At 37.5% G+C, this 25,631-nt stretch overlaps 2 protein-coding genes and 1 long non-coding RNA gene across 6 annotated transcripts in view; 1 reads left to right on the forward strand and 2 right to left on the reverse strand.

The window, feature by feature from the left end:
* LOC112586166 overlaps positions 1 to 25,631 on the forward strand; it is a 104,763-nt gene that overhangs the window by 45,492 nt on the left and 33,640 nt on the right. The window contains exon 2 of the long non-coding RNA XR_003110559.3: positions 23,594 to 23,701. This is a non-coding gene — a long non-coding RNA (uncharacterized LOC112586166). The remainder of the gene's footprint in view (positions 1 to 23,593; positions 23,702 to 25,631) is intronic.
* EPGN (epithelial mitogen) lies at positions 14,410 to 21,319 on the reverse strand. Of its 3 annotated transcripts, none has more exons than XM_006059635.4 (5): positions 21,184 to 21,317; positions 20,562 to 20,651; positions 17,877 to 17,997; positions 16,766 to 16,918; positions 14,410 to 14,983 (listed from the first exon to the last, which is right to left on the reverse strand). In XM_006059635.4, the coding sequence occupies exons 1-5, from the start codon at positions 21,224 to 21,226 to the stop codon at positions 14,929 to 14,931; spliced, it is 462 nt and encodes a 153-aa protein (XP_006059697.1). In that variant the 5' UTR covers positions 21,227 to 21,317; the 3' UTR covers positions 14,410 to 14,928. The 3 variants fall into 3 exon arrangements, with proteins under 3 accessions (XP_006059697.1, XP_006059698.1, XP_006059699.1); XM_006059636.4 differs by having other exon boundaries at positions 20,562 to 20,693; positions 21,184 to 21,299; XM_006059637.4 differs by lacking the exon at positions 20,562 to 20,651 and having other exon boundaries at positions 21,184 to 21,319.
* Positions 21,349 to 25,631, reverse strand: part of MTHFD2L (methylenetetrahydrofolate dehydrogenase (NADP+ dependent) 2 like) — a 146,725-nt gene continuing 142,442 nt past the window's right edge. For both annotated transcript variants that reach the window (XM_044945784.1, XM_044945786.1), the window contains one exon: positions 21,349 to 21,479. In XM_044945784.1, the coding sequence (XP_044801719.1) occupies positions 21,349 to 21,479 (131 nt within the window). The remainder of the gene's footprint in view (positions 21,480 to 25,631) is intronic.

Below are 25,631 nucleotides of genomic sequence, written 5' to 3' on the forward strand. Positions count from 1 at the left end.
ATTGTTTCTCCATCTATTTCCCATGGAATGATGGGACCAGATGCCATGATGTTAGTTTTTTGAATGCTGAGTTTTAAGCCAGCTTTTTCACTATCCTCTTTCATTTAAAGAGGCTCTTTAATTCCTCTTCACTTTCTGCCATAAGGGTGGTGTCTTCTGCATATCTGAGGTTATTGATATTTCTCCCAGCAATCTTGATTCAAACTTGTGCTTCAACCAGCCCAGCATTTCGTATGATGTACTCTGCATATAAGTTAAATAAGCAGGGTGACAACATACAGCCTTGATATACTACTCCTTTCCCAATTTGGAACCATTCTGTTGTTCCATGTCCAGTTCTAACTGTTGCTTCTTGACATGCATACAGATTTCTCAGGATGCAGGTCAGATGCTCTGGTATTCCCATCTCTTTAAGAATTTCCCACAGTCTGTTATGATCTACACAGTCAAAGGCTTTGGCATAATCAATGAAACAGAAGATAATGTTTTTCTGGAATTCTCTTGCTTTTTCTATGATCTAGTGGATGTTGGCAATCTCATCTCTGAGTCCTCTGCCCTTTCCAAATCCAGCTTGAACATCTGGAAGTTCTCAGTTCATGTACTGTTGAAGCCTGGCTTAGAGAATTTTGAATATTGCTTTACTAGCATGTGAGATGAGTGCAATTGTGTGGTAGTTTGAACATTCTTTGTCATTGCCCTTCTTCAGGATTGGAATGAAAACTGACCTTTTCCAGTCCTGTGGCCAGTGCTGAGTTTTCCATATTTGCTGGTATATTGAGTGCAGCACTTGCACAGCATCATTTTTTTAGGATTTGAAATAGTTCAACTGGAATTCCATCACCTTCACTAGCTTTGTTCATAGTGATGCTCCCTAAGGCCCACTTGACTTCGCATTCCAGGATGTCTGGCTCTAGGTGAGTGATCACACCATTGTGGTTACCTGGGTAATGAAGATCTTTTTTTGTAAAGTTCTTACTTGCTGGCAAGGGAAGCAAATTAATTGTTACTACATTTTACTACATGCTATATATTTCCCTAGGCCTGCAAACAAAAACCACTGAAACATAAATTAATTTTGATCAGGTATGAGGCGTACCTGAAGGTGTACTCAGAGAAGGCTCCTTAGTCCCTCAGGCAAATGGACTTCAGTCTGCTCAAGACAGCTGTCTATAGACACACGTTTTTGCCCAGTCCACCTAGACAGGCCTGAACCCTGATGGTAACGTCTTAGGCTCAAGCTGGGGACCCGAGTATATACCAAGTTTGACTCTTCTTTTTTACTTCCTTTTGTGTAATATCCCCTTTTGTCTACTAAATGCTTTGATAATTCTTAAATGAATTCTTGCTGCTTGAAGAAGGTCTGCAGTTTGGCAAGATTTATTGCCTAGTATATATTACTGAAGGGAGTCAAACTTGATGCTCAGAAAGAAAAGAAAAAATACAGGAGGGGAATAAGTCACTATGAAAGGAGGAAGAATTGGGATTTTTCACATTAATACTTTAAGTCAATAACACTTGGAAGAAAACGATGTTAGAGTGATTATGAATTTTGGAAGGAAAATGTAGTCATGAGGTTTTCTGTCCATTTATAGTTTGATTTAAAAAGAATAAACATAATGATAGTAAGTCTGTCTGAGAGAACTCAAAAGCATGGTATCATGGGTCCTTGGAAATATGTGTTGGCATTCCTGTTACAATTTAGATGGAGAAATGAAGGTTATCGTAACCCCCACTCCTTAAGGTCCTGATATAAATATTATCAGAATGTTTCAAGTGTCTAAAAATTATAATTAAGTTTTAGGTTGAAATATAAGAGCTATGATCATTTCAGGATATAGTTTTATTTGAATGCTTGTTTTGAAAGTGAGCATTACTTCTAACATAAAGGAACAGTTTCAGCATAATAGGAATTTTGTGTTTGCTTACACATAATTTCACCCGAGAAAAGCACTAGATGAACACACAAAGTTGTTGAGCTGAGATGAGTAGACTACACCAAACGCACACTTGCCCAAATCACAAGTATATGATGGCTACCTTGGTTCAGGTTTGTGTTAGAAATATTTGCTGTTACAACTTTTTACCCAGTTTCCATAATCCTTCTTCTGTCACTTCCACAAGCAAACCTCAGGTGTTTTTTGAGGTAAAGTACACTACACACTCAACTATTTATGTCTTTTTATTATTTATTTATATATCTTTGATCATTTAGAATGTATAAGACTTTGCTGATTTTATTACTCTTTCTTATTGAAGTATTTTGACTTACAGTATTATTTTGACTTCAGGTGTATAACACAGTGATGTTATTTTTACACATTATGAAATGATCCCTATGACAAGTCTACTTACATTTGTCACCATAAAATATAATTGCAATATCATTAACTAGATTCCCTTTGCTGTACAGTACATCCTCATGACTTATTTATTTTGTAACTGGAGGTTTGTACCTTTTATTCCCCCTTCCCCCATATGTCCATTGCCCCACCCCTCCCTTTTGGGAGCCACTCATTTGTTCTTTGTACCTGTGAGTCTGTTTCTGTTTTGTTATGTTTGTTGGTTTGTTTTAAAGATTCTACATATAAGTGAAATCATATAGTATTTGCCTTTCTCTGTTTCACTTTAGCATAATATCCTCTAGGTCCATTCATGTTGTCAAAACTGGCAAAATTTAATTCTTTTTTATGGTCGATTAATATTCCATTGTGGGGCTTCCCTGGTGGCTCAGTGTAAAGAACCCTCCTGCCAAACAGAGACACAGGTTCAATCTCTGGGTCAGGAAGATCCCCTGGAGAAGGAAATGGCAACCCACTCCAGTATTCTTGTCTGGGAAATCCCACTGACAGAGGACCTGTGGGCTACAGTCCACGGGGTTGTAAAAGAGTCGGACGTGACTTAGGGACTAAACAACAACAACATTCCACTGTATATATACCACATCTCCTTTATCCATGATTATTTAGGTTACTTCCATATCTTGGCTCTTATATTTACATAATATTGCAGTGAACCTTGGAGATCATGTTTGATTTCCAGTTAGAGTTTTCATTTTCTTTGGATAAATACCCAGAAATGGAATTGCTGGATCATATGGTAGTTCTACTTTAAAATTTTGAGGAATCTCTATGCTGCTTTCAATAGTGGCTGCACCAGTTTACCTTCCCATTAACTGTGTACAAGGGTACCATTTTCTCCGTTTTTTCACTAACACTTGTTATTTGTTTTCTTTTTGATAATAGCTATTCTGATGGGTGTGAGGTGATATCTCATTGTGGCTTTTATTTACTTTTCCCTGAAGATTAATTATGTTGAACATTTTTTCATCTGCCTGTGTGGTCATCTGTGTGTCTTCTTTGGGAAAATGCCTGTTTAGGTCTTTTGCTCATTTTTAATCTAATTTTTTTCCTATCGAGATATGTGCATTCTTTATATATATTAGATATCAACCCCTTAGCAGGCATAGCATTTGCAAATATCTTCTTCCATTCAGCAGATTGCCCTTTCACTTTATTGATGGTTTCCTTCTCTGTACAAAAGTCTTTTAGTTTGATGTAGTCCCATTTGTTTATTTTTTCTTTTGTTGCCTTGCCTGAAGAGACAGATCCCAATAAATAAGTACACAAATAAGGGAATACTGCCAAGATTGATGTCAAAGAGTATGCTGCCTCCATTTTCTCCTAGGAATTTTATGGTTTGGGGGGCCTTACATTTAAGCCTTTAATTCATTTTTATTTTATTTTTGCTTATGGTGTAAGAAAAATAGTTTCATTCTTTCCCAGGTAATGGTCTAGTTTTCCCAACAGTGTTTATTGAAGAGACTGTCTTTCCCCTATAGTGTATTCTTGCCTCCTTTATCATAGATTAACTGACCATATAAATGTGGGTTTATTTCTAGGTGTTCTATTCTCTTCCATTTGATCTATATGTCTGCTTTTGTGCCAGCAATATCTATTTTGATTACTATAGCTTTACAGTATAGTCTGAAACCAGAGAATGTGATACTTCCAGTCTTGTTCTTCTTTCTCAAGAATGATTTGGCTATTTGGGGTCTTTTGTAGTTTATAAAAATTTTAGGATTATTTGTTCTAGTTCTGTGAAAAATTCCATGAATATTCTGATAAGGAATGTATTGAATTTGTGAATTGCTTTGGGTAGTATGGACATTTTAACAATAATTTTTCAGTCAGTGAGCAAAGGATATCTTTCTATTTGTTTGTATCTTATTTAATCTTTTCCTTATAGTTTTCAGAGTACAAGTCTTTCACCTCCTTGGTATTTTGTTCTTTTTGAAGTAATTGTAAATTGGATTATTTTCCTAACTTCCCTTTCTCATAGTTTGTTATTAATGTATAGAAATTAAACAAATGTCTTCAGATTAATTCTGCATCTTTTTGTAAATCTTGTAAAGTTGTAAATTTTGCAACTTTAATGAATTCATTTATTAGTCAAAATTGTTTATTGGTGGAGTTTTTAGGTTATTCTATATAATATCACACCATCTGCCAAGAGTCACAGTATTACTTCTTTGCTTCCATTTCAGATGCCTTTCTTTCTTTTTCTTCTCTGATTGCTATGGTTAGGACTTCCAGTATCATGTGAGTAAAAGTGGTGAGAGTGGGCATACTTCACTTGTTCCTGATCTCAGAGGAAAAGCTTTCAGCATTTCACCACTGAGTATGAGTTAGCTGGGGGCTTGTCATATGCAGTTTTTATTATGTTTAGGTTTGTACCCTCCATACCCACTTTGTTGAGAGTTTTTATCACATATAGATGTTGACTTTCATCAGATGCTTTTTCTGCATCTGAAAATTATCATTTAAATAAAATGTGCTTTAACTTTCACTTTTGTTAAAGTGCTGTTTTACAATAATTAATATGTAGGTATTGCATCATCCTTGCATCCCTGGAATAAATTCCACTTGATCATGGTGTATGATCCTCTTTATATATTGCTAAATTTGGTTTGCTAATATTCTGTTGAGAATTTTTTAATCTATGCTCATCAGGGCTATTGGCCTGTAATTTTCTTTCTTTTTCTTTTTATAGTGTCTTTGTCTGATTTTCTTATTGGGATAATGCTGGTCTCATAGATCAATTTGGAAACACTTCCTCTAGTGTTTTGGAATAGTTGTAGAGGGATAGGTATTAACTCTTCTTTAAATACATGTTGGAATGTTCCTGTGAATCCATATGGTCCTAGACTTTTGTTGAGAGATTTTGGTTACTGATTAGAAATTGGTCTGTTCATATTTTCTCTTTCTTCCTTAGTCTTTGAAAATTGTATGTTTCTAGGAATCGAATTATTTCTTCTAGGGTGTCCAGTTTGTAGTTGTATAATTGTTTGTAGTAGTCTCTTGTGACTGTTTGTATTTCTGTAGTATATGATGTGGAAAAGGCAATGGCAACCCACTCCAGTACTCTTGCCTGGAGAATCCCATGGACGGAGGAGCCTAGTAGGCTGCAGTCCATGGGGTCGCTAAGAGTCGGACATGACTGAGCGACTTCACTTTGACTTTTCACTTTCATGCATTGGAGAAGGAAATGGCAACCCACTCCAGTGTTCTTGCCTGGAGAATCCCAGGGATGGTGGGGCGTGGTGGGCTGCCATCTATGGGGTCGCCCAGAGTTGGACACGACTGAAGCGACTTAGCAGCAGCATATGATATAACTTCTCTTTCATTTTTCATTTATTTGTTTGGGATCTTTTTTTTCTTGATGAATCTGGCTAAAAGTTTATCAATTTTGTTTACTTTTCAAAAAATAGTCCTTAATTACAATGATCTTTTCTATTGTTTTTTTGGTCTCTATTTCTGTTATTTTTCACTTTAATCTTTATTATCTCATTCCTTTTGCTAACTTTAGGCTTTGCTTTTTCTTTTTTGTCTTGTTCCTTTAGATGTAAAGTTACATTGCTTGCTTGAGATTTTTCCTGTTTCTTGAGTTAACCTGTATTGCTACGATATTGCCTCATAATTGACTTTGCTACATCCTATAGATTCTGGAAAGTTGTGTTTCCATTTTCATTTGTCTCAGGGTATTTTTTAAATTTCTTTTTTTTTTTTTAATTTTATTTTATTTTTAAATTTTACATAATTGTATTAGTTTTGCCAAATATCAAAATGAATCCGCCACAGGTATACATGTGTTCCCCATCCTGAACCCTCCTCCCTCCTCCCTCCCCATACCATCCCTCTGGGTCGTCCCAGTGCACCAGCCCCAAGCATCCAGTATCATGCATCGAACCTGGACTGGCAACTCATTTCATACATGATATTTTACATGTTTCAATGCCATTCTCCCGAATCTTCCCACCCTCTCTCTCTCCCACAGAGTCCATAAGACTGTTCTATACATCAGTGTCTCTTTTGCTGTCTCGTACACAGGGTTATTGTTACCATCTTTCTAAATTCCATATATATGCGTTAGTATACTGTATTGGTGTTTTTCTTTCTGGCTTACTTCACTCTGTATAATAGGCTCCAGTTTCATCCACCTCATTAGAACTGATTCAAATGTATTCTTTTTAATGGCTGAGTAATACTCCATTGTGTATATGTACCATAGCTTTCTTATCCATTCATCTGCTGATGGACATCTAGGTTGCTTCCATGTCCTGGCTATTATAAACAGCGCTGCGATGAACATTGGGGTACACGTGTCTCTTTCCCTTCTGGTTTCCTCAGTGTAAATTTCTTATTTGGTTTCTTTATTGACTCATTGGGTTTTTAGTAGCATGTAGTTTAATCTCCATGTGTCTGTGTTTTTCTAGTTTCTTTTTGTAATTGATTTCTAGTTTCATACTGTTTTGATTAGAAAAAAGCTTGACATAATATTAATCTTGAATTTATTTAGATTTGTGTTGTGGACTAATATGTGACCTATCCTGGAGAATGTTCTATGTACACTTGAAAAAGTGTCTTCTGCAGTTTGAGGATGCAATGTTTTGTATATATTGGTTGATCTATCCATTGATTTTAAGTGGGGTGTTAAAGTCCCTATTATCATTGTATGACTGTTGATTTTCCCTTTATATCTGTTAATATTGGCTTTATATATTTAGATGCCTATATGTTGGATGCATACGTATTTACAAATGCTATATCTTCTTCTTAAATTGATCCTTTTATGATTATGTAATGCCCTTGTCTTTTGTTGCAGTTTTTTAAACTTTATTTTATCACATATAAGACTGTTACTCTCAGCTTTGTTTTAATTTGCATGGAATATCTTTTTCCATCCCTTAACTTACAATCTGTGTGTGTTTATAGATCTGGAGTGAGTCTCTTACAGGGAGCATAATATAGATAGGTCTTGTCTTTTTATACATTCAGCTACTTTAAGTTTTTTGATTGGAGAATTTAGTACATTTACATTCAAAGTGATCATTAATAGGTATGCTCTTATTGCCATGGTGTTAATTGCTTTTGGATGTTTTAGAGTTTTTCCCTGTTCTTTTCTTCTTCTCTTTGTCTCTTCCCTTGTGGTTTGATGATTTTCTTTAGTGTTTCTTTTTTTTAATGTCACACAGTTTTCGAGTATTATACCCCTAGCTTTAGTTTTCCCATATGACCTGTGGTTTTTATTGCTTAATTGTGCAATGTGATAATTTTTTTAGGAAGGCATATACAGGAGTTTCAAATGTTTAATAATTATAAGTAAAATTTATTGAATGGGTACTATGTTCTAAATATTTTACATAGTTAGCTATCTAAGTTAACTTAATCCTAAAATGACCTTATGGGTTAGGTGTAATTATTATTATCCCCATTTTATAATGGATGCAATTGAGATTTAGAGGGGTTAAATAATTTACTCTCTATCACAGAGCTAGTAAACAGCTGGGACTCAGAACCCAGCTCTCTGAGATTTCTGATCACAACTGGAACTTAGCCAAAAACAAAAATCATTATACTACAAGGCAGAATGTAAGCACTATTTGAGAGGTTAAACAAAATAATAATCAGGGAACTCAAAGGAAGGGAAAGATGATATTTGTAAATAATGTAATTCTTCAAAGAGATGGCAGGATTTGAAAAAAAAAATTTTGCGTGAAATCTTGACCAACAGAGATGAAGGAGGGTAATACATGTGGAGGGAATAGCTGACAACCTAACATACAGATAGAAATTGTGAGATCTCTTCAGAGAGCAAAGGGCAACTGGTGGCTGCAGCTGATGGTCTGAGTTGGGAGCCCCCGGGAAGATAGGTAAGAAAGAGACCACCAGAGCCTCCTTGTGGAGGGCCTCACACTATTGGGAGGGGAGCCTTTGTTAAAAAACATGGTACACAATGGGGAGTCAGTTTAGTTTTTGATCAGGAAGTTAACATAAACAGGGCTGAACAATGAGAAAACAAATCTGACAAAGATTGTAGCAGAGAGTGACTGAGGGTGTGGGCAGGGCAGGGAATCTGAGTCATTGGAGGCCACCCCTGACAGCTTCCAGGTTAGTGTTTTGCAGTACAACAAGGCCCTCTACAGGTTACCCAGATGACTAGATTCAGAGGAATTTAGATGAGGCAGGATCTTAAAATTAATCCAGTCAAACCATCGTGGCACACTTTAAGATCCATCAGTTCAGTTCAGTTGCTCAGTCGTGTCCGACTCTTTGCGACCCCATGAATCGCAGCACGCCAGGCCTCCCTGTCCATCACCAACTCCCAGAGTTCACTCAGACTCACATCCATTGAATCAGTGATGCCATCCAGCCATCTCATCCTCTGTCGTCCCCTTCTCCTCCTGCCCCCAATCCCTCCCAGCATCAGTCTTTTCCAATGAGTCAACTCTTTGCATGAGGTGGCCAAAGTATTGGAGTTTCAGCTTCAGCATCATTCCCTCCAAAGAAATCCCAGGGCTGATCTCCTTCAGAATGGACTGGTTGGATCTCCTTGCAGTCCAAGGGACTCTCAAGAGTCTTCTCCAACACCACAGTTCAAAAGCATCAATTCTTTGGTGCTCAGCTTTCTTCACAGTCCAACTCTCACATCCATACATGACCACTGGAAAAACCATAGCCTTGACCAGACGGACCTTTGTTGGCAAAGTAATGTCTTTGCTTTTCAATATGCTGTCTAGGTTGGTCAGAACTTTTCTTCCAAGGAGTAAGCGTCTTTTAATTTCATGGCTGCAATCACCATCTGCAGTGATTTTGGAGCCCAAAAAAACAAAGTCTGACACTGTTTCCACTGTTTCCCTATCTATTTCCCATGAAGTGATGGGACCAGATGCCATGATCTTCATTTTCTGAATGTTGAGCTTTAAGCCAACTTCTTCACTCTCCTTTTTCACTTTCATCAAGAGGCTTTTTAGTTCCTCTTCACTTTCTGCCATAAGGGTGGTGTCATCTGCATATCTGAGGTTATGGATATTTCTTCCAGAAATCTTGATTCCAGCTTGTGCTTCTTCCAGCCCAGCGTTTCTCATGATGTACTCTGCATAGAAGTTAAATAAGCAGGGTGACAATATACAGCCTTGACGTACTCCTTTTCCTATTTGGAACCAGTCTGTTGTTCCATGTCTAGTTCTAACTGTTGCTTCCTGACCTGCATACAGGTTTCTCAAGAGGCAGGTCAGGTGGTCTGGTATTCCCATCTCTTTAAGAATTTTCCACAGTTTATTGTGATCCACAGTCTTAAGATTCATAGGAACCCTGAATGAGAAGACAGAAACTGGCTGGGTGTCCAGGGCACACTCCTGATCAAAGCTACATTAAGAATATAGGGTCAGAACTGTGTATCTCCTATTATATATCCTGTATCTATGAGATCTCCTTTAACTCCTATTATATATCCTGTATCTCCTTTTTTTTCTAGAAGCTAGATTTCTATAGTAAAACATCTTGATTTCTAAATGTGGTCTGGATTTAAAACAGACGCCTTGAAAGACAAAGGAAATATACCTGTGGACGGGATCTGCCTTACAGGCTGCACATTTTCAACATACAACTTTCAACCAGGAAGGGAATGTGGAGGTCATCTCTTAACAATATCTTTTTCACTTAACAGACAAAGATAGCCAGTCCAAATGGCCCCAGCAAAGTTAGAGAATCACACAGCCAGACTAGATCACAGGTCCTTTAACTATCCATTCATTGCAGATTTTTTTTTTTTTTTTAATGTTGCTTCCAAATTTTGACCCAAGCTGGATCACTATCATTGACTGTTTTTCTCTGAAGAACACTAGGGTAGGATTGGGGGTGTTGTGGTGGGAAGGAGGTTGTTGAGATTTTCCTAGAGATGTGAAAACCACTCGCTCCTCATCTCATTACCAAACTGAACCACAATGCCCCTGTTAGGATGTTAGTGCCAAAGAACCCTTGTCCACAGGCTGGGATCAAATGTTCCCAAGTGACCAACTTATTCCCTACATCCTGTGGATAAACCAGGGTTCATTTATAGTCTAAAGTCTCTTCTCAGACTGTACATTCAGTAGGCACTTGAAGCTTGTTCTGGCCCCACCCTAAGGATGCTATTCATATTTTAATAATCTGCAGATGACACCAGGAAATTTTTGTGGTCGATTCATGACAAGGTCATTATTTTATATATTTTGAAGAAAATAACTTTTCATTTACTTGCAAATCTCTTGGGTATATATTCAAACTCATAAGAAAAAAAAGAAAGAAAATCAACCCCCAACACTAATGTTTTTCATAAAATGTTGGGAACTATTTTCATATAGGTTTAAATAAGGGACTTTGGCATTAGATCTATCTAGATCTATCTAGGCTCTGCCACTGAAAGGCTATGTGACCTTGAAAAAAATGATTTGCCTTCTGTAAGCCTTAATTGCATATAGGTGTGGGTTAATTAAAATAAAGCTAATAATGCTTTTCAAACATTTTAAATGCTCATAAATGGTAGCTATATTACAGTATTACTTCAGTTTCCTTTGAGAACAGACTCAATATTGAATCAATAGTTTTGTATAGTTTAAAAAAATCTAGATATGCCATTGTTTTCCAGAAAGATGTGAAGCCTAACTAACATTCTGTTAAAGAAAACTGCTAGTTTGATACCTGCTAGACTGTGGTATTAACAGAATTTTAATCTAAGTTACTTATGCTCCAGTATTATCTGAGACATAAAAATTACAAAGAAAGCCCATGAAGTATAGGCATAAGACCTGATTAAACAATTCAATTCTTCTTGTTACTGTATAATCACATTCTTCATCTTTATGAGATACTTCTCTGGAAGCTGTGGGTATTGGCCACAATCTGTAAAAGCCCTCATGTTTTGTTTTGGTGGAGGTGTAAAATGTAGTGATGGATCACATTTTTTCACATGGTTATTCTCAAGAAGTCTATACTTTAAATTCTCAAGAAATAGCTACTTAGGCCTTGTACTCTGAGTTGTGCATTCATTGAACATTTAATAGAAATTTGGAGCTGAATCTGGAAGATATGCTTCTGAATGTGCTACTGAATAGGGCTGTGCCAAAAGTTTGGACAGAAATGTGGACTCACCCAGATTAGCAGTCCCAAACTCACAAATTAAATTTCAACACTTCCAGTTCATCTTGGCAAATGCTAGTATCCTGATGTCAGACAGTAATGATGTAAGCCAGAAAGAGTGGTGTTTTGCAATACAGAGATTCTGGTAACCCTTCCCATGAGTGTGGGTTGTAGGATATCAATATTTACATCATATCACAGAGTATGTTACAGTTTGCAAGGCACAGAAATTAGATGGTTTACTCATGGTCTTCTATGGAGAAGTGTCCTTCTGTTCAACATCAAAAGCTTAAATTGCTCATGTTTGCATTGTTATTTCCTTAAGACATTCTTTTTTTCAATTGCATATAATAAATGGACATTTTCTTGATGTCAGCAAAATGGGATGTTTCAAAATTAAAGGGTTGTATTGTGCCAGGAAACACTAAATGACAAACTGTATTATAATTTCATCTACTTCCAATATAATTATAGGAAAAAATAACTTGGGGAAAGCAGTTATAATTCCTTTTTTGTAAATTTACTCTCTCAAGCATGACTGAAATTATAGTGTTTGCTCCTACTGCCATCATGCTCCAAAGGGCTAATTAATGAAGCACTCATGAATACTGATGACTTAAGAATGTGTTCTCAAGAACTGAAGGGCAGACACAGGAAGGAGACAAAATGGGAAGTGAAAGAAATTGATAAACCCCGTTGACTGGTTTGATTTAGTCAGATGCCAGAAATATGTTCTCATTTCTTTCTTAAATGACCCACCACACCTAATAGCTGAAAATGTAGTTCTGATACCAGATCTTCACCGGTAGGCGTCTTTTCAGGGAGGGTCTTATTTCATATAGGAAAAAACAGAAAATGAAATATTTGCAGAACATCTTATACATGTTCCTACTGAAGACCTGCTTACAAATGTAAATATTGCCATAAGAATACCAGGGATTCCTTCCTGGAAAATGAACTCTAGGAGTTATATGAGCACAAGATTCCTTTGTATGACAGATCATAAAAGATGGCTTCTCAGGAGCCACACTCTAAATTTCCATATTTTCTCACTGGGTGGATTTTATGATGTTAATGCATACCCATCCAGAGGTGGAAAAAAATGAACCTCTGTTGGTTTTCTGCTTTGATCTACTTTTTGGTTTGGCATTTTGGGAATTTTATTCAGTTAAGTATACATTTTAGAAATACTTATAGACAGCAAATATTTGTAACTTTTTAGTTTATCACCTTTCCAGAGACTTTAGTCTTACTTCCTCTTTCTTTTCATCAGGAGGCAGTCCTTAATTAAGCTTTATTGTTTCTTCCTGGACTCTCCCCAGCTTTTTAACAGCTATTTGAAATGCTCAGGAAGAGGAGTCATTGGGAGGAACCTTTACCTCCCTACTCCTTGGGATGATGTAACCTTTGCATACTTTGTGAGATCATGCAGAAAGTGCTGATGTGCAATTCATCTGCATTAAATTCCTTCAGAAGGAAAAACAAACTGAGCAAGTGAAATGCCTTCTACTCAAAGGAAAACAGAAGGTAGTTTTATTTAGAAGTGAATGAAAAGTCACAACTTGACGTAAGAGAAGCCGTTGCTAGTAGGCTTCCATTGTAAGAAAATTCACCTTTGACCCCTTTTTTAACCCATGCCATGATCAAAATACTTTGCTTATCTATTCCACAATAGAAAAAAAGAAAAAAAGTCCATAGTCTTAGATTGAATCTAAAAGAAACGTGGTAGATACTATTCTTTAATTTCATGTTTCACTTCCTTTAAGAACAAATTCTTAAATTATTATTTTAACAACCAAACACTAAAATATACACCGAAGATAATATCCAGTGGTGTGTTTCAGAGTGAGGGGTGAGACTGGGGACAGACATGCAATACAGATGTGTAAATTTTTCTCCCTTCTCTCAGTATCAAATTTTAGTGCTAGAAAGGCTTTGTGGAAAATGACATGAAAGTCCAAAGAAATTAAGGGGCCTAGGATTATTCGAATTAGGTGGAAGAATAATGATAAAACAGGTAGGACCATAATTCTCAAAATGTTATTTCTACCAATGTTCCATTTTCTCTACGTATAAATCTTCTATCAGGTATTCAGAAATGGTAAAGAAAGTTTCCACATGCTCTTGGTTGATGAAAATGTCTGGTTCTTCAGTTTCTATTTCAGAGTCAATTGTAGAATTGTATACATTAGTAGAATTTTAGAATGTCAGTCCAAATAGTCACCAGGTAATTCCACTAACAATAGGAGAAAGTGATGAACATAAGCATTTGAGGACTAGTGAGTCGAGCACAAAATTTTATAATCCATGCAGAAACAAAAATGTTTTGCCTATTCAAGACTCAATATCCAGATAAGTTTTCAGTCATCAGAAACTCTTTAGCTTATTCCATATTTCAAAGTTTTGTCACAAGCTTGGGATGATTTATGTTTGCCTTGGACGTTCCGTTTTCTTTTCTCTAGCTTAGACTTCAGTCACATGTTTGGGTCACCAGAGGCGCCATAACACTAATCTCATCTGAGTAGTTGACATCACATTCTTTTAGACACCATGAAAGCAGCATGTTTCAGATTTGGTCCATAGAGCTGTGGTCCAAAATCCTGGTAACAAGCATAGTGAAGAACCCAAGCATGGCCTTGCTTAGGCTGACTGTGTTGTAGGAAAGCGGACCCCTTCCAGGGCCCAAAACTGGGCTCTTGTCTAACACTCAGAAATGAAGTGTCCGAGGAGACACATGTGCTGACAAAGCAAGAGATTTTATTGGGAAAGGGCGCCCAGGTGGAGAGCAGAAGGGTAAGGGAACCCAGGAGAACTGCTCTGTCACATGGCTTGCAGTCTTGGGTTTTATGGTGATGGGATTAGTTTCTGGGTTGTCCTTAGCCAATCATTCTGACTCAGAGTCCTTCCTGGTGGTGCAAGCCTTGTTCAGCCAAGATGGATGCCAGAGAGAAGGATTCTGGGAGGTGGACGGACAGCTGGTGTTTCCTTTTGACCTTTCCCGAACTCTTCTGGTTGGTGGAGGCTTATTAGTTCCCTGTTCCTTACCAGGACCTTCTGTCATAAAACAGCTCATGCAAATGCTTACTGTGGCGCCTGGCCAGGGTGTGCGGTTTCAGTCAGTGCGCTTCCCCTAACAACTGCATAGTTGATAATTATTGTCATGAGAATTCACATCTGACGTAGTCAGAAGCGTACAACTCAGTATCCCATAGGGAGAACAAAAACCACACAGAAGCAGCAAACCCAGAGTAGGGCTGTGAACTTGACTTCTGTCACTGTAGCTTGTTCCCTTGGCTCCCACGGTGCTTTAACGATGACAGAGTCTAAGCACCAACGTTGAAATTTATTCTCTCATTTCACCACGATCCCAACTTTCTAGTCAGCCTGGAAAGTTTTGTTGTTTCACTTGAAGATTTCAGTTTGGGGCCCACTGATTTACACCAATGCCTCATGAAAATTTCTTACAAAGGCTTCACAGTGGTCTTCCTCCGGAACAGATATTGTAAGGTGATTTCAATTTTAGATACCTAAAACAGAGCATTGGTTTCCATATGAATTTGACTGCTGTTTGTATAGCTTATTGAGAATTATATAAATGCTCTGGTATAACAGTTGCTCTTGGTGTCCCACCTATACCCTCTTTGCCATCCCCATCCCTCAGCAGCTGTGGGTATTAATAAGGCTCATGTGCTTTGTGCTGTGCTACATCGCTCAGTCGTGTCTGACTCTCTGTGACCCTATGGACTGTAGCCCACCAGGCTCCTCTGTCCATGGGGATTCTCCAGGCAAGAATACTAGAGTGGCTTGCCATGTCCTCCTCCAGGAGATCTTCCCAAGCCAGGGATCGAACCCAGGTCTCCTGAATTGCAGGCAGATTCTTTACTGACTGAGCCACCAGGGAAGCCCAAGAATTCTGGAGTGGGTAGCCTATCCCTTCTCCAGGGGATCTTCCCGACCCAGGAATTAAACCAGGGTCTTCTGCATTGCAGACAGATTCTTTACCAGCTGAGCTTCCAGGGAAGCCCATAATAAGGCTCACAGCACCATCCTTCTTTAGAGGATTGTAGCACCATCCTTCTCTAGAGGACTGTCCTCAGCCAAGAGAGGATTTTGCCTGAAGATTTCTGGGAGATTCCAAGGCCCTGTCCCTTACCCCACCAGGAGCATTCTGACATCCACACCTGATGACTCAGTACTAAAACCAAGCTCCCTCACCTCCTTAGGTTGGGTCAGAGATGCCATTCATGTTCTAGGTCTCCCTGTGGAATCAGGCTGAGGATAGATTTCAGCTAAAGCTACATCTTTGCTTCCTTTCCACTCTGCTCTAGTTTTCCTACTTCATTACAAGTTTCAGCTTTGAGTAGTCCCTTGACCAATCACTCACTCAAGAATCTCTTTCATAGTTCTTCTTCTAGGGAACTTGACCTCAGGCAGTTGTCTTATTTACACTAAAAGGTCTTACTTCCTTTTCTTTGTTTTTCCTTTCTTGATCTCTTATGCAGCTGATTTAACAGATTTTGTATTAATCGATCCACAATTGATACAACAAATTTTACTCTCTCTAAGGTGCAGTTATTAAGAAAATATTTTTTATGTTGTATAATAACTTTTGGTCATTTTAAAAATGACAACTTAGTTAACAGAGTACAGCAAAAGAAATGTATTTTTACTTTTCTTTAATGTATGTCACGTATTTTTTGACTTTTCCTTATATGTGGATTTTAGGTAAAATTACCAGTGTGGAAAGGCCAGAAATAATAATTAATAATTAATACATGAGTAATTTATACTTAGTGGATCAAATTTGTCTTCTTTAGCTTTTAGCAGTAGGCAGTATCTCCTGCATGTACCCTCAGTTGATGTCTGGGAAGAAAATGGCCCAAGTTTGTTACACACTTTCATTAATTTCATACTTATATTTGATGTGTCCATTCAACAGATATTTACTGAGCACGTACGGTGTCCCAAACACGGTATTCAGCACTCCATATAGTTGTGCACAGGACACAGTTAATCTTCACCGTTGTGGACTGACTGTCCTACTCATTTATAACTTGATGTAGACAGACAAAGATGAGGATGAAGGGAAATTGTAAATTGGAGCTATCCTATTGCAACTGCAGGTAAATCTACCTCTTGTCTGGGTTTATGAGAAGAGGCACCAAAACAAATATGCAGGAACTTGCCAGATTTACAGCCATATTTTCACTAGACAATTATATATGTCAATGCTTGGTACCTTGTAGGGGCTCAGTAAATATTTGTCAAATGAATGAGTATCTAGTGACTTCATAATTTTTTTTTCTTACCTCTTTCTTATGTAGCAGTAAAAAATAACAAGAAAACCACTTAATAGTAATCCAACGCCAATTCCAATTGCGATGTATTTTTCATAAGAATCCGCAGCATATGAAGTTAAGGTCAAATGCTCACACCTTTCTCCAGTATAACCAGTAAAACACCTTTAAAAAAAAGAAAAAATGTATAATGTTAAAACTCATGATGATAGAAACACATATGACTAATTTCAAAAAATGAAAACAATTAAATAAAAATGATTTAAAAAATATATAAACAAAAAAAAATAAAGAGGCACATACCAAATGAAAGTTGATCTATTAAAGAAGAAGAAGCCATGCATTTGATTAAAACCCCGTATTAATGCAGCTTCCCTCATTGGTAGAAGAGAAAGGTAGGACACCTCCATGAGTTGATCTAGAAAACTGTTAACCTACTCTTTCATAAGAGGATGCTGAGTAAATCAATGGTCATAAACAGTATCTCAGCTGATCTAGAACTTTATATTCCTGAAATATTTTTGCCATAGTTTCATTTCATCCTATAATCAACTCATAAAAATCTTAGAAACGTCTTTGCATGTTATTTAAAGCTGGTTTGGGATTCCCTGGTGTCTAAGAGGGTAAAGAATCTGCCTGCAGTATAGGAGACCCAGGTTCAATCCCTGGTCAGGAAGATTCCCTGGAGAAGGAAATGGCAACTCACTCCAGTATTCTTGCCCAGAGAATCTCATGGACAGAGGAGCCTGGTGGGCTATACTCTATGGGGTTGCAAAAAGTTGGACACAACTGAGCAGCTAACATTTTCACTTTTCAAAAGTTGTTTTGGATTCAGTAGTTTTGAGGTGTGCATGAGCTTCTGCATTTCTAACAAGCTCCCGGGTTACACAGATGCTGCTTATCTAGGAACCATACTTTTAAGCAGTGAGAATTAGGTAGGTTAGAAAAAGGCTCCTTAGATATTCAAATACAAAGAGAATTGGTGAATCATGTTCAGAGCATGTACCTTTTTTACTGGGTAAGATAGAGGTGTATATAAATGTACCATGTGAAACACCATGTTAAAGGAGGCATACATTCTCCTTCTCCCATCTCTAGGACTTGGGAAGTTCTTTGCAATTACCTGCAGATGGCTTTCTCCAACTCATGGTGGAATGCACAGACACCATTGATGCAGTAACTGTGGTGGTCTTCCAGGCAAGGATGTGAGAACTTCAAGGCTATGGGTACTTCTGTGTAGTCAGCTAGAAAAAGGAGACACTATATTAACAGATGAAGTGGGTCACGCTTTCATAGTAGATCCGTAACACATATACAAAAAGGCCTTTCATTTTAAGAATATTCTTTGAGTGCTCTGCCCCTTGAACTATTGATTCATTCCGTTGGCAGGGTATATATACAAAGGTTAGGTTAATATCATCTAGACATATTAAGAAATTAGGTGGTGGAGGTGGACTGATTATCATTCTGTTCTTTAGAAATTTCATTATAAGATATAGATACAAGTCTGCCAAAAGGTGGCAGCATTGATACTAGTCCGTATGGTATCTTAAACAAGGCTTCCCAGATGTATCCTGGATGCTAATAAATATAGAAACTTTCATATGCCTGAGAAGTAAGCACTTAGGGAGATGTGGATATATGCTTGTGAGATAATGAATTTGATTTCTCTTCACTCCCCAGAGGAGTGAGATGAGAATCTGCCCTTGCTCATCTGTGGACCTTAAGTAGCTAATGGAAAGGAAATTGCTTTCCATAACTGATTTCAGAAGAGGTATTGTTATGACCCATATATGAAGCCAGAAATAATTTATGGCTCAGGCTTAACATAGCTAAGACAATACCTTTGGACGTTAATTAGAAATTTTACTCAAGAGGCATTATGAGACTGTAGGAAAAGCCATGGAGTTGGAATTAGAAAACCTGGGTTTTGATTTCTAGCTCTTAGACTCTTCAGATGACCACACTTGGTCAAACTTTTGTGGTCAAGTGTCCAGAAGCCTTTTTATGGGAAACTTCCCTTTGGGAAGCTGTACTGCGGCAAAATACATATATTTCAGAGTGGTTATCTTTCATTTCTTGATGTATTAAAGACATATATCTATGCTGTTCTTGAGGTTTATGCAGTGGGAATGACATTTGGGTAAAATGGCATAATTTTAGTGTAGTTTAATATTTGATTCTTAAATTCTTCTCAAGCAGAATTAGTGGCATTTTACTTTTGTCATTGTTGTGAATAAACATCATATGTCCTCAACGCATAGCTTCATTTTGGTTGAGAATGCACATTACCTTAAAATTCATATTCATTTTGTTAAATGTAGCATAGTAAATCTAATTTCTCACCTTGATCATTAAGGCAGTGAGAACTTCCCATTATAAACTGTACTAGGTTTTTCCTACTTCAAGATTAACTCAGTTCAATTAACCAAGCGTGAATCAGGGCTTACTAGAAAATGTGAGAACTGAAAGAAGACATTTTTAAAAAGAGAGTAGACTAGAGACTCATCTTCCCGCTAAGGACAAGAATATTAATTATAACTTCACAAAATTATAACTTCAAAAAATTTTCCTGAGGTACTAGATTCAGATTTTTTAGATTAAACAATAAGCAGGAAACTAGAATTCCCCAATCAAGAACACAAAGGAAAACTACTGAAGTGATACATTCAATCCCTTTTCTTTCCAATATTATTGCCTGTAACTTGGCGACTACTGATTTGCAGTTCACCATTAGGGAAGATAAACGGTGGTGATGGGCAAACTGTTACGACACTGAGAGGGAACTGTACTTCTTTAATTTCAACAGTATTATCTTCCAACAAGGATGCTTTCTCTTTGTTTAAGGGCTTGGAGACATGAAGAATTTGGCTAAAAGTTATTCTAAAAGCCGCACATTTTGTTTTTCAAATTAATACATGCTCCAAAATTCAAATGGGTAAAATATTTTAAGGAAGTTTTTAAAATATAAAATTACTGGTGAAATGAAGAATACTTAAATATTACTGTCTTTCATGTTCACAAACAAAGTATTTGACTTCATCTTCTTTTATTTGCCAGGCTCTGAGAGCAAGATATGGTGTTTCTTTTGTTGTAAATCTCAAAGCCCACCTTCCCATCAGGGAGTGATATTTGATTTGCCTGAGAATCACAGCCACCTGATACACAGGTCTTGGCAGATAACAAGCTTCCTAAATTCACCTTTAAGAGTTCAAAGAGTTTGGAAACATGCTGATGCTCAACAATGGCCAGAAACTATTTTAATAACAATAATAAAATATGTCATCACCATCAACAACAAAAATTGGGTACAAGTGGTTGGGAAATACAGCGTACACTAAAATAACAAAAAACCCCAAAGACGAACAAGAAAAAAGACGTTTCCGAAGAGAAAGTAGATTAAGGCTTCATCTGCTTGCCAGAAATTTTTTGGCTGCAAAAGCTCATAATCACAGATCAAAATATTGTTACTCATCGAGAACGTCAAAATGGGGACAAATTGCCTTTAGACATGCCTGGGTTGTTGGGAACTCGGCAGGAATCAGGCAGAAAGTGTGGCAGGTTTCACATCCAGGACTGTAACTGAAGACAACTTTCTCTCATCTGCTCCACTTCCTCCTTTTAAAAAGATGATTCTTTGCGATATATTTACCTGCCACTTCCATTTCACAATGTCCCAATAAAAGATTGTCTAATAATAAGATATATGTTTAAAAATTTCCAATGTTGCTTTTATCACAATCTAAATTTCGCTAAAACATTTAAAAAAAAAAAGTCACTTGAAATACAAAAGTGTGAAGAAAAATACCTTCTGTTTTGTTAACTGTCCAGTTACTCTGCTGGGCTGTGACTGGGGGGCTTATCGTGCTGGCTGCCTCTCCAGTCACCGCTGTCATTGCTGTGTGAAGCAGGGGAAAGGCATCTTTAGCAGGCTAGCCTCCTTCAACGTACAAGCAACAGATCAAAAGTTATTCTGTCTATTCCCACATCTGTTCTATTTTTAATTCATCTACATTTGAGATCCATAACCTACTAAGGGCAGTTTTCTGACAGTTTCTCATGTATATCAATTCCATTCACTACATTACAGCTAGAGAAAATAGAATAATTGTTAAGAGAACATGAATACATTTATAAACTCACTCAATCACAAGGATACTCTCATATCATAGTGAAAATGTCTCAACTGCTCTTCAGTTGTATAGAACAAACAATATAGAGATCTCAGAAAAAAAGGTATCAAAATATATTAAGAGAGGAATGTGTCAAAAGATTACATAAGAAACTAAATGAATCCACGGATTCCTTGCTTGGATCTTTGTCATAAAGAACAATTGCTAAAAGCCAACTTCTCACTCACACAGAGAAAGCAAATCCTGTTCACATTTTACAATGACACAACATTAACACAATAAAAAGAAATGACCTACCATTGATCAAGAGATAGACTGACATTGGAACCCCGAAATCCATTTCCTGCACTTGTTAATAGTATCTTGCTCTTATCCTCCTAGACCGATGGGTGGAAGGTTTTTATTGAGCTCTCTCAGAGGCTTTCTTGCATTTATATTTCATGAAGCGTCATCTGGCAGTTCTTAGCAATCAAAAAAATATGTCCTTCTGGCAGCAGCATGAAGCCTTGGGGCGTTCGTGCACTTGTTCAGGATACCTGTGTTATCTGGTAGTGTGATCAAGTTTTTCTTTTGAAACACTGGTTTCCTGTTACCTGTGGGCATAATCATGCTTGTGAATGTACTTAAAACAACAAAAAAGAACTGAATTCAGGTAAAGCTCCCTTGGTGTGAACAGAATGGTTCTCGCTCCTAAGCTGCTAGCCATCCATGCAGGATTCCAAGAAAGGGGACTTTTAATATATCCAAACCAGGAAACATCTTAACCTGTTAATAAAAGAAATATCCCTGAAGCTGCAGTTATTTACACTACTTTTTTAGGACAGATTGGGTTGCACTGTAAATCAAGATATTTTGTGATTTAGTGGCAGGAGAGAACAATTAAATGTGCATAAAAGTAAAGGCTTAATATTCCATTTTAGTTTTTGCTACTTAGTTTTAGTATTTCAAGTTTTGTAAAAATAATTATTTTTAAGAGTATAACATTTACCTTTATGTCATTTTTGCCATTTAATATTTTTCTGAGTAAATGGAATGGCTACCAAGCTCTAGGAACTACAGTTCTTAAAAATGTGCCCCAGTGATTAGGCTGGTAAAACACCAAAATACTAATAACAATAATAATATCATCTCCAATAAGATGAAATTAAAATATTTAAATTTGGTACATCTAATGAATAGAAAGTTTTAAGTTTAATATAACATTCACATTTTTTTTGCTATTCATCTACTTGAGACTTCCTTGGTGGCTCAGACGGTAAAGTGTCTGCCTACAATGAGGGAGACGTGGGTTCGATCCCTGGGTCGGGAAGATCCTCTGGAGAAGGAAATGGCAACCCACTCCAGTACTCTTGCCTGAAAAACCTCACGGATGGAAGAGCCTGGTAGGCTACAGTCCATGGGGTTGCAAAGAGTCGGACACAACTGAGCGACTTCACCTTACCTATCGACTTACGATTATTAAAGTATCATTTTTAAGGTCAAAACATGTAATTATTGCTATTACTTTTTGTGACAATTGGAGCTTCCATAAAGTCTCACTTGCCCAATTTATAATAAAATAATTTATAAATATGTTTTGCTGAGGTGTTAAAGTTTTCTACCAAGAATTTCAATTGCTCATATTTTCTGTACCTTGAAAACTTGTAGAAGTCGGGATAGGTTGTCATTTGCATCACGTCCATCCAGCAAATTCAGTTTACCAGAAAGGATCCTTTTCACTATTCAAATATAAACTTGGCTTTAGAAATCACACAAGAATGAGCTTGTTGAACTCATTATAACTTGGGCAATCGCTTACCACAAGAGTCATCCTTTTAAAGTTAAAGAATATATAGGACTTGGCTTACTTTAATGTGCCTACACAGTTCATATTTCTACTTTTTGAAGTTTTCTTTTTAACTGCTATTAGGACAATTTCTGGATATGATTTTTCCTAAGCAAATAATATTTGAATTATAAGTTATATAATCACTTTCTGTGCCATTGGTGAGAATTTAAGAAGAAATAATTTACAAAGGATTAAATAAACCACAACCAATTGCAGTTTCAGGAGGAAGATGCTAGGAATAATGTTAAATACCTTTATTCCAAAGACTGGGACATAGTACAACAACATCTTTGTAGTAACTGTTAACTGGTACTTAACAGTGCTTTGCATTTTGCAGAAGGTTTTCACACACATCTCAAATTTGTCTTCAGTAATCCTGCCTGGCCCCAACAAATCCAATGCCTAATATATAGTGCATACTCAATCTATCTTGAGTGAAGAAAGCAATAAACAACAGGTCTTGTTTTAATTCCCATATAACAAATAAAGAATGAAGACTCAAAAGAAATTAAGTGACTTGCCAGAGGACACACCCTAGAGTTGGGACTTGAATCTGTTCAGGATTCCAGGTCACGCGTCCTTTCCATTTCCCCAGCTGCGTCCTCTGGTAGGAGTCAGTATACTGACCTTAAAGGAATTCACATTATCTCCTAAAATCAAGATTTAAGTAAATTACCTTTACCATAAGAATCTAAACATTAAATGAACCGTGGCTTCTGCACATATTTGGACTGAGAGAAGTGCACCGCTGTCTCTCTAAATGTTTCTCCACTCTGGTGAACTAAGCCACATAATATCATTATAATATCAATATAAACTCATCTACCACCTGAGCCTATGAAAATAGCTCCAAGTTATCCTTTGTTTCTTTTCCTCTAGGACTCATCCTGATGGATTCCACGTACACTCTAAGTAGGAAATCTCCAATGTTCATGTCTTCAGTCCTCTCATCAGGGAGTCCCTCAGCAATTCTGAAGAATGGGGATGGTGGGTATTTGTATTCTTGATCCATGTTAGAATGAGAAAGAAAGTGAAGAGCTACAATGCCCGTCTATCATTTTTCCCTCTGACCATTTTTACTGTCTTTTTAATTTATTCATCTCTCTCTGCTGCTACTGCTAAGTCGCTTCAGTCGTGTCCGACTCTGTGCAACCCCAGAGATGGCAGCCCACCAGGCTCACCCGTCCCTGGGATTCTCCAGGCAAGAACACTGGAGTGGGTTGCCACTTCCTTCTCCAATGCATGAAAGTGAAACGTGAAAGTGAAGTCGCTCAGCCGTGTCTGACTCTTAGCAACCCCATGGACTGCAGCCTACTTGGCTCCTCTGTCCATGGGATTTTCCAGGCAAGAGTACTGGAGTGGGGTGCCATCGCCTTCTCCGTCATCTCTCTCTAGTCATAAGCAACTCTGGAAGTGCCTTCTCTTCCCGCCCCTCCCCCTTAAGTTTATTTTTTCCTTCCCTCTCCCACTTACAGTTTCTTTTCCTTTCTTTTCCTCTCTTCATCTCTTTGCTCCTCTCCTATCCTTCCATTTTTTCTTTCTCACTTGCTCTTTGACTAAAAGTCACAATTTGTTTTTGGACATTTGCAGGAAAGTGTCACCAGCACATTGCTTATCTTTCTCTAAACTTAATCTGTAATTCTCATGAATTCAGCTGTCACCCATTCAATCATAAACTACTTTATGCCCCTAACATCCAATATTTGTAAGACAAGTAGACAAATCATACATGGACTCTGACCTCAAGGAACTAGAGTGAGTCAAGGAAAATATATACTTAACTACAATGCTGGGTAGAGATAGATGACTGCCATGAATGTGTACATAAATGAGTATGAGAGTTCAGAGGTGGGACTTAGTCAAAGTCTCACAGCATTTCTCTTGGATGAGTTTCATTTGAAGTGAATCTTAAATAGCAAGTAGAATTTAGAAATATAATGATAAGAGAAAGGATTCTAGGTGGCAGGGAGGTGGGCACTGAGGGGATAGAGTGATAGAAAAGAGAGTGGGTTCTGGCTCATATTACCCAACAGACCTTTCTTTGAATTTCAGTTCTACCTTTCCTACCCATTTGGCCTTGGCTGAGACTTTTTCATAACCTCATGGGTTGATTTCCTCATATATCAAATGCAAAATGTCAGTAACAACAACCTCAAAAATGTCAAACATATAGCACACTCTCAGTTAAGGATAGCTATTACTATTGAACAAAATTAGAAAGATGCAGGGTGTATACAGTGGTCAAAAAGGCTAGGAATTTAGTGGTTAACACACAGTCAGTTCAGTTCAGTTCAGTCGCTCAGTCGTGTCCGACTCTTTGCAACCCCATGAATTGCAGCACGCCAGGCCTTCCTGTCCATCACCAACTGCTGGAGTTCACCCAAACTCATGTCCATCGAGTCGGTGATGCCATCCAGCCATCTCATCCTCTGTCGCCCCCTTCTCCTCCTGCCCCCAATCCCTCCCAGCATCAGAGTCTTTTCTAATGAGTTAACTCTTCACACGAGGTGGCCAAAGTACTGGAGTTTCAGCTGTAGCATCATTACTGTGTCTTAAATTTTCACCACTAGCCATAATTTATTTTCAATCCCGAGTGATATTATGTTAGGACTTTGATTTATGTATTATGTCATCACTGCAAACACAACATGTCTTCAACTGAACATATTCTCTCTCCTCCAAATCAGCTCCTCTTTACAACTTTCTCATGATAATCAGTGATAACATCCTCCAGGCTTCAACTTCCATGTTCTATCACTGACTAACTGTAGTCCAAATTCTGATTTATCCAGGCTTTTTCTAATCCAGTTCTGCTATTATTCAGCTATATTTCCACCACTCTGCAACATGCATTTTTCACTTCAGTCTGACTGTTGCCCTTGATTTCATATGTATTTGCTAAGCTCATTCTCACCTC

This window comes from Bubalus bubalis, chromosome 7, assembly GCF_019923935.1.
Source record: "Bubalus bubalis isolate 160015118507 breed Murrah chromosome 7, NDDB_SH_1, whole genome shotgun sequence".
NCBI classification, from domain to species: Eukaryota; Metazoa; Chordata; class Mammalia; order Artiodactyla; family Bovidae; genus Bubalus; species Bubalus bubalis.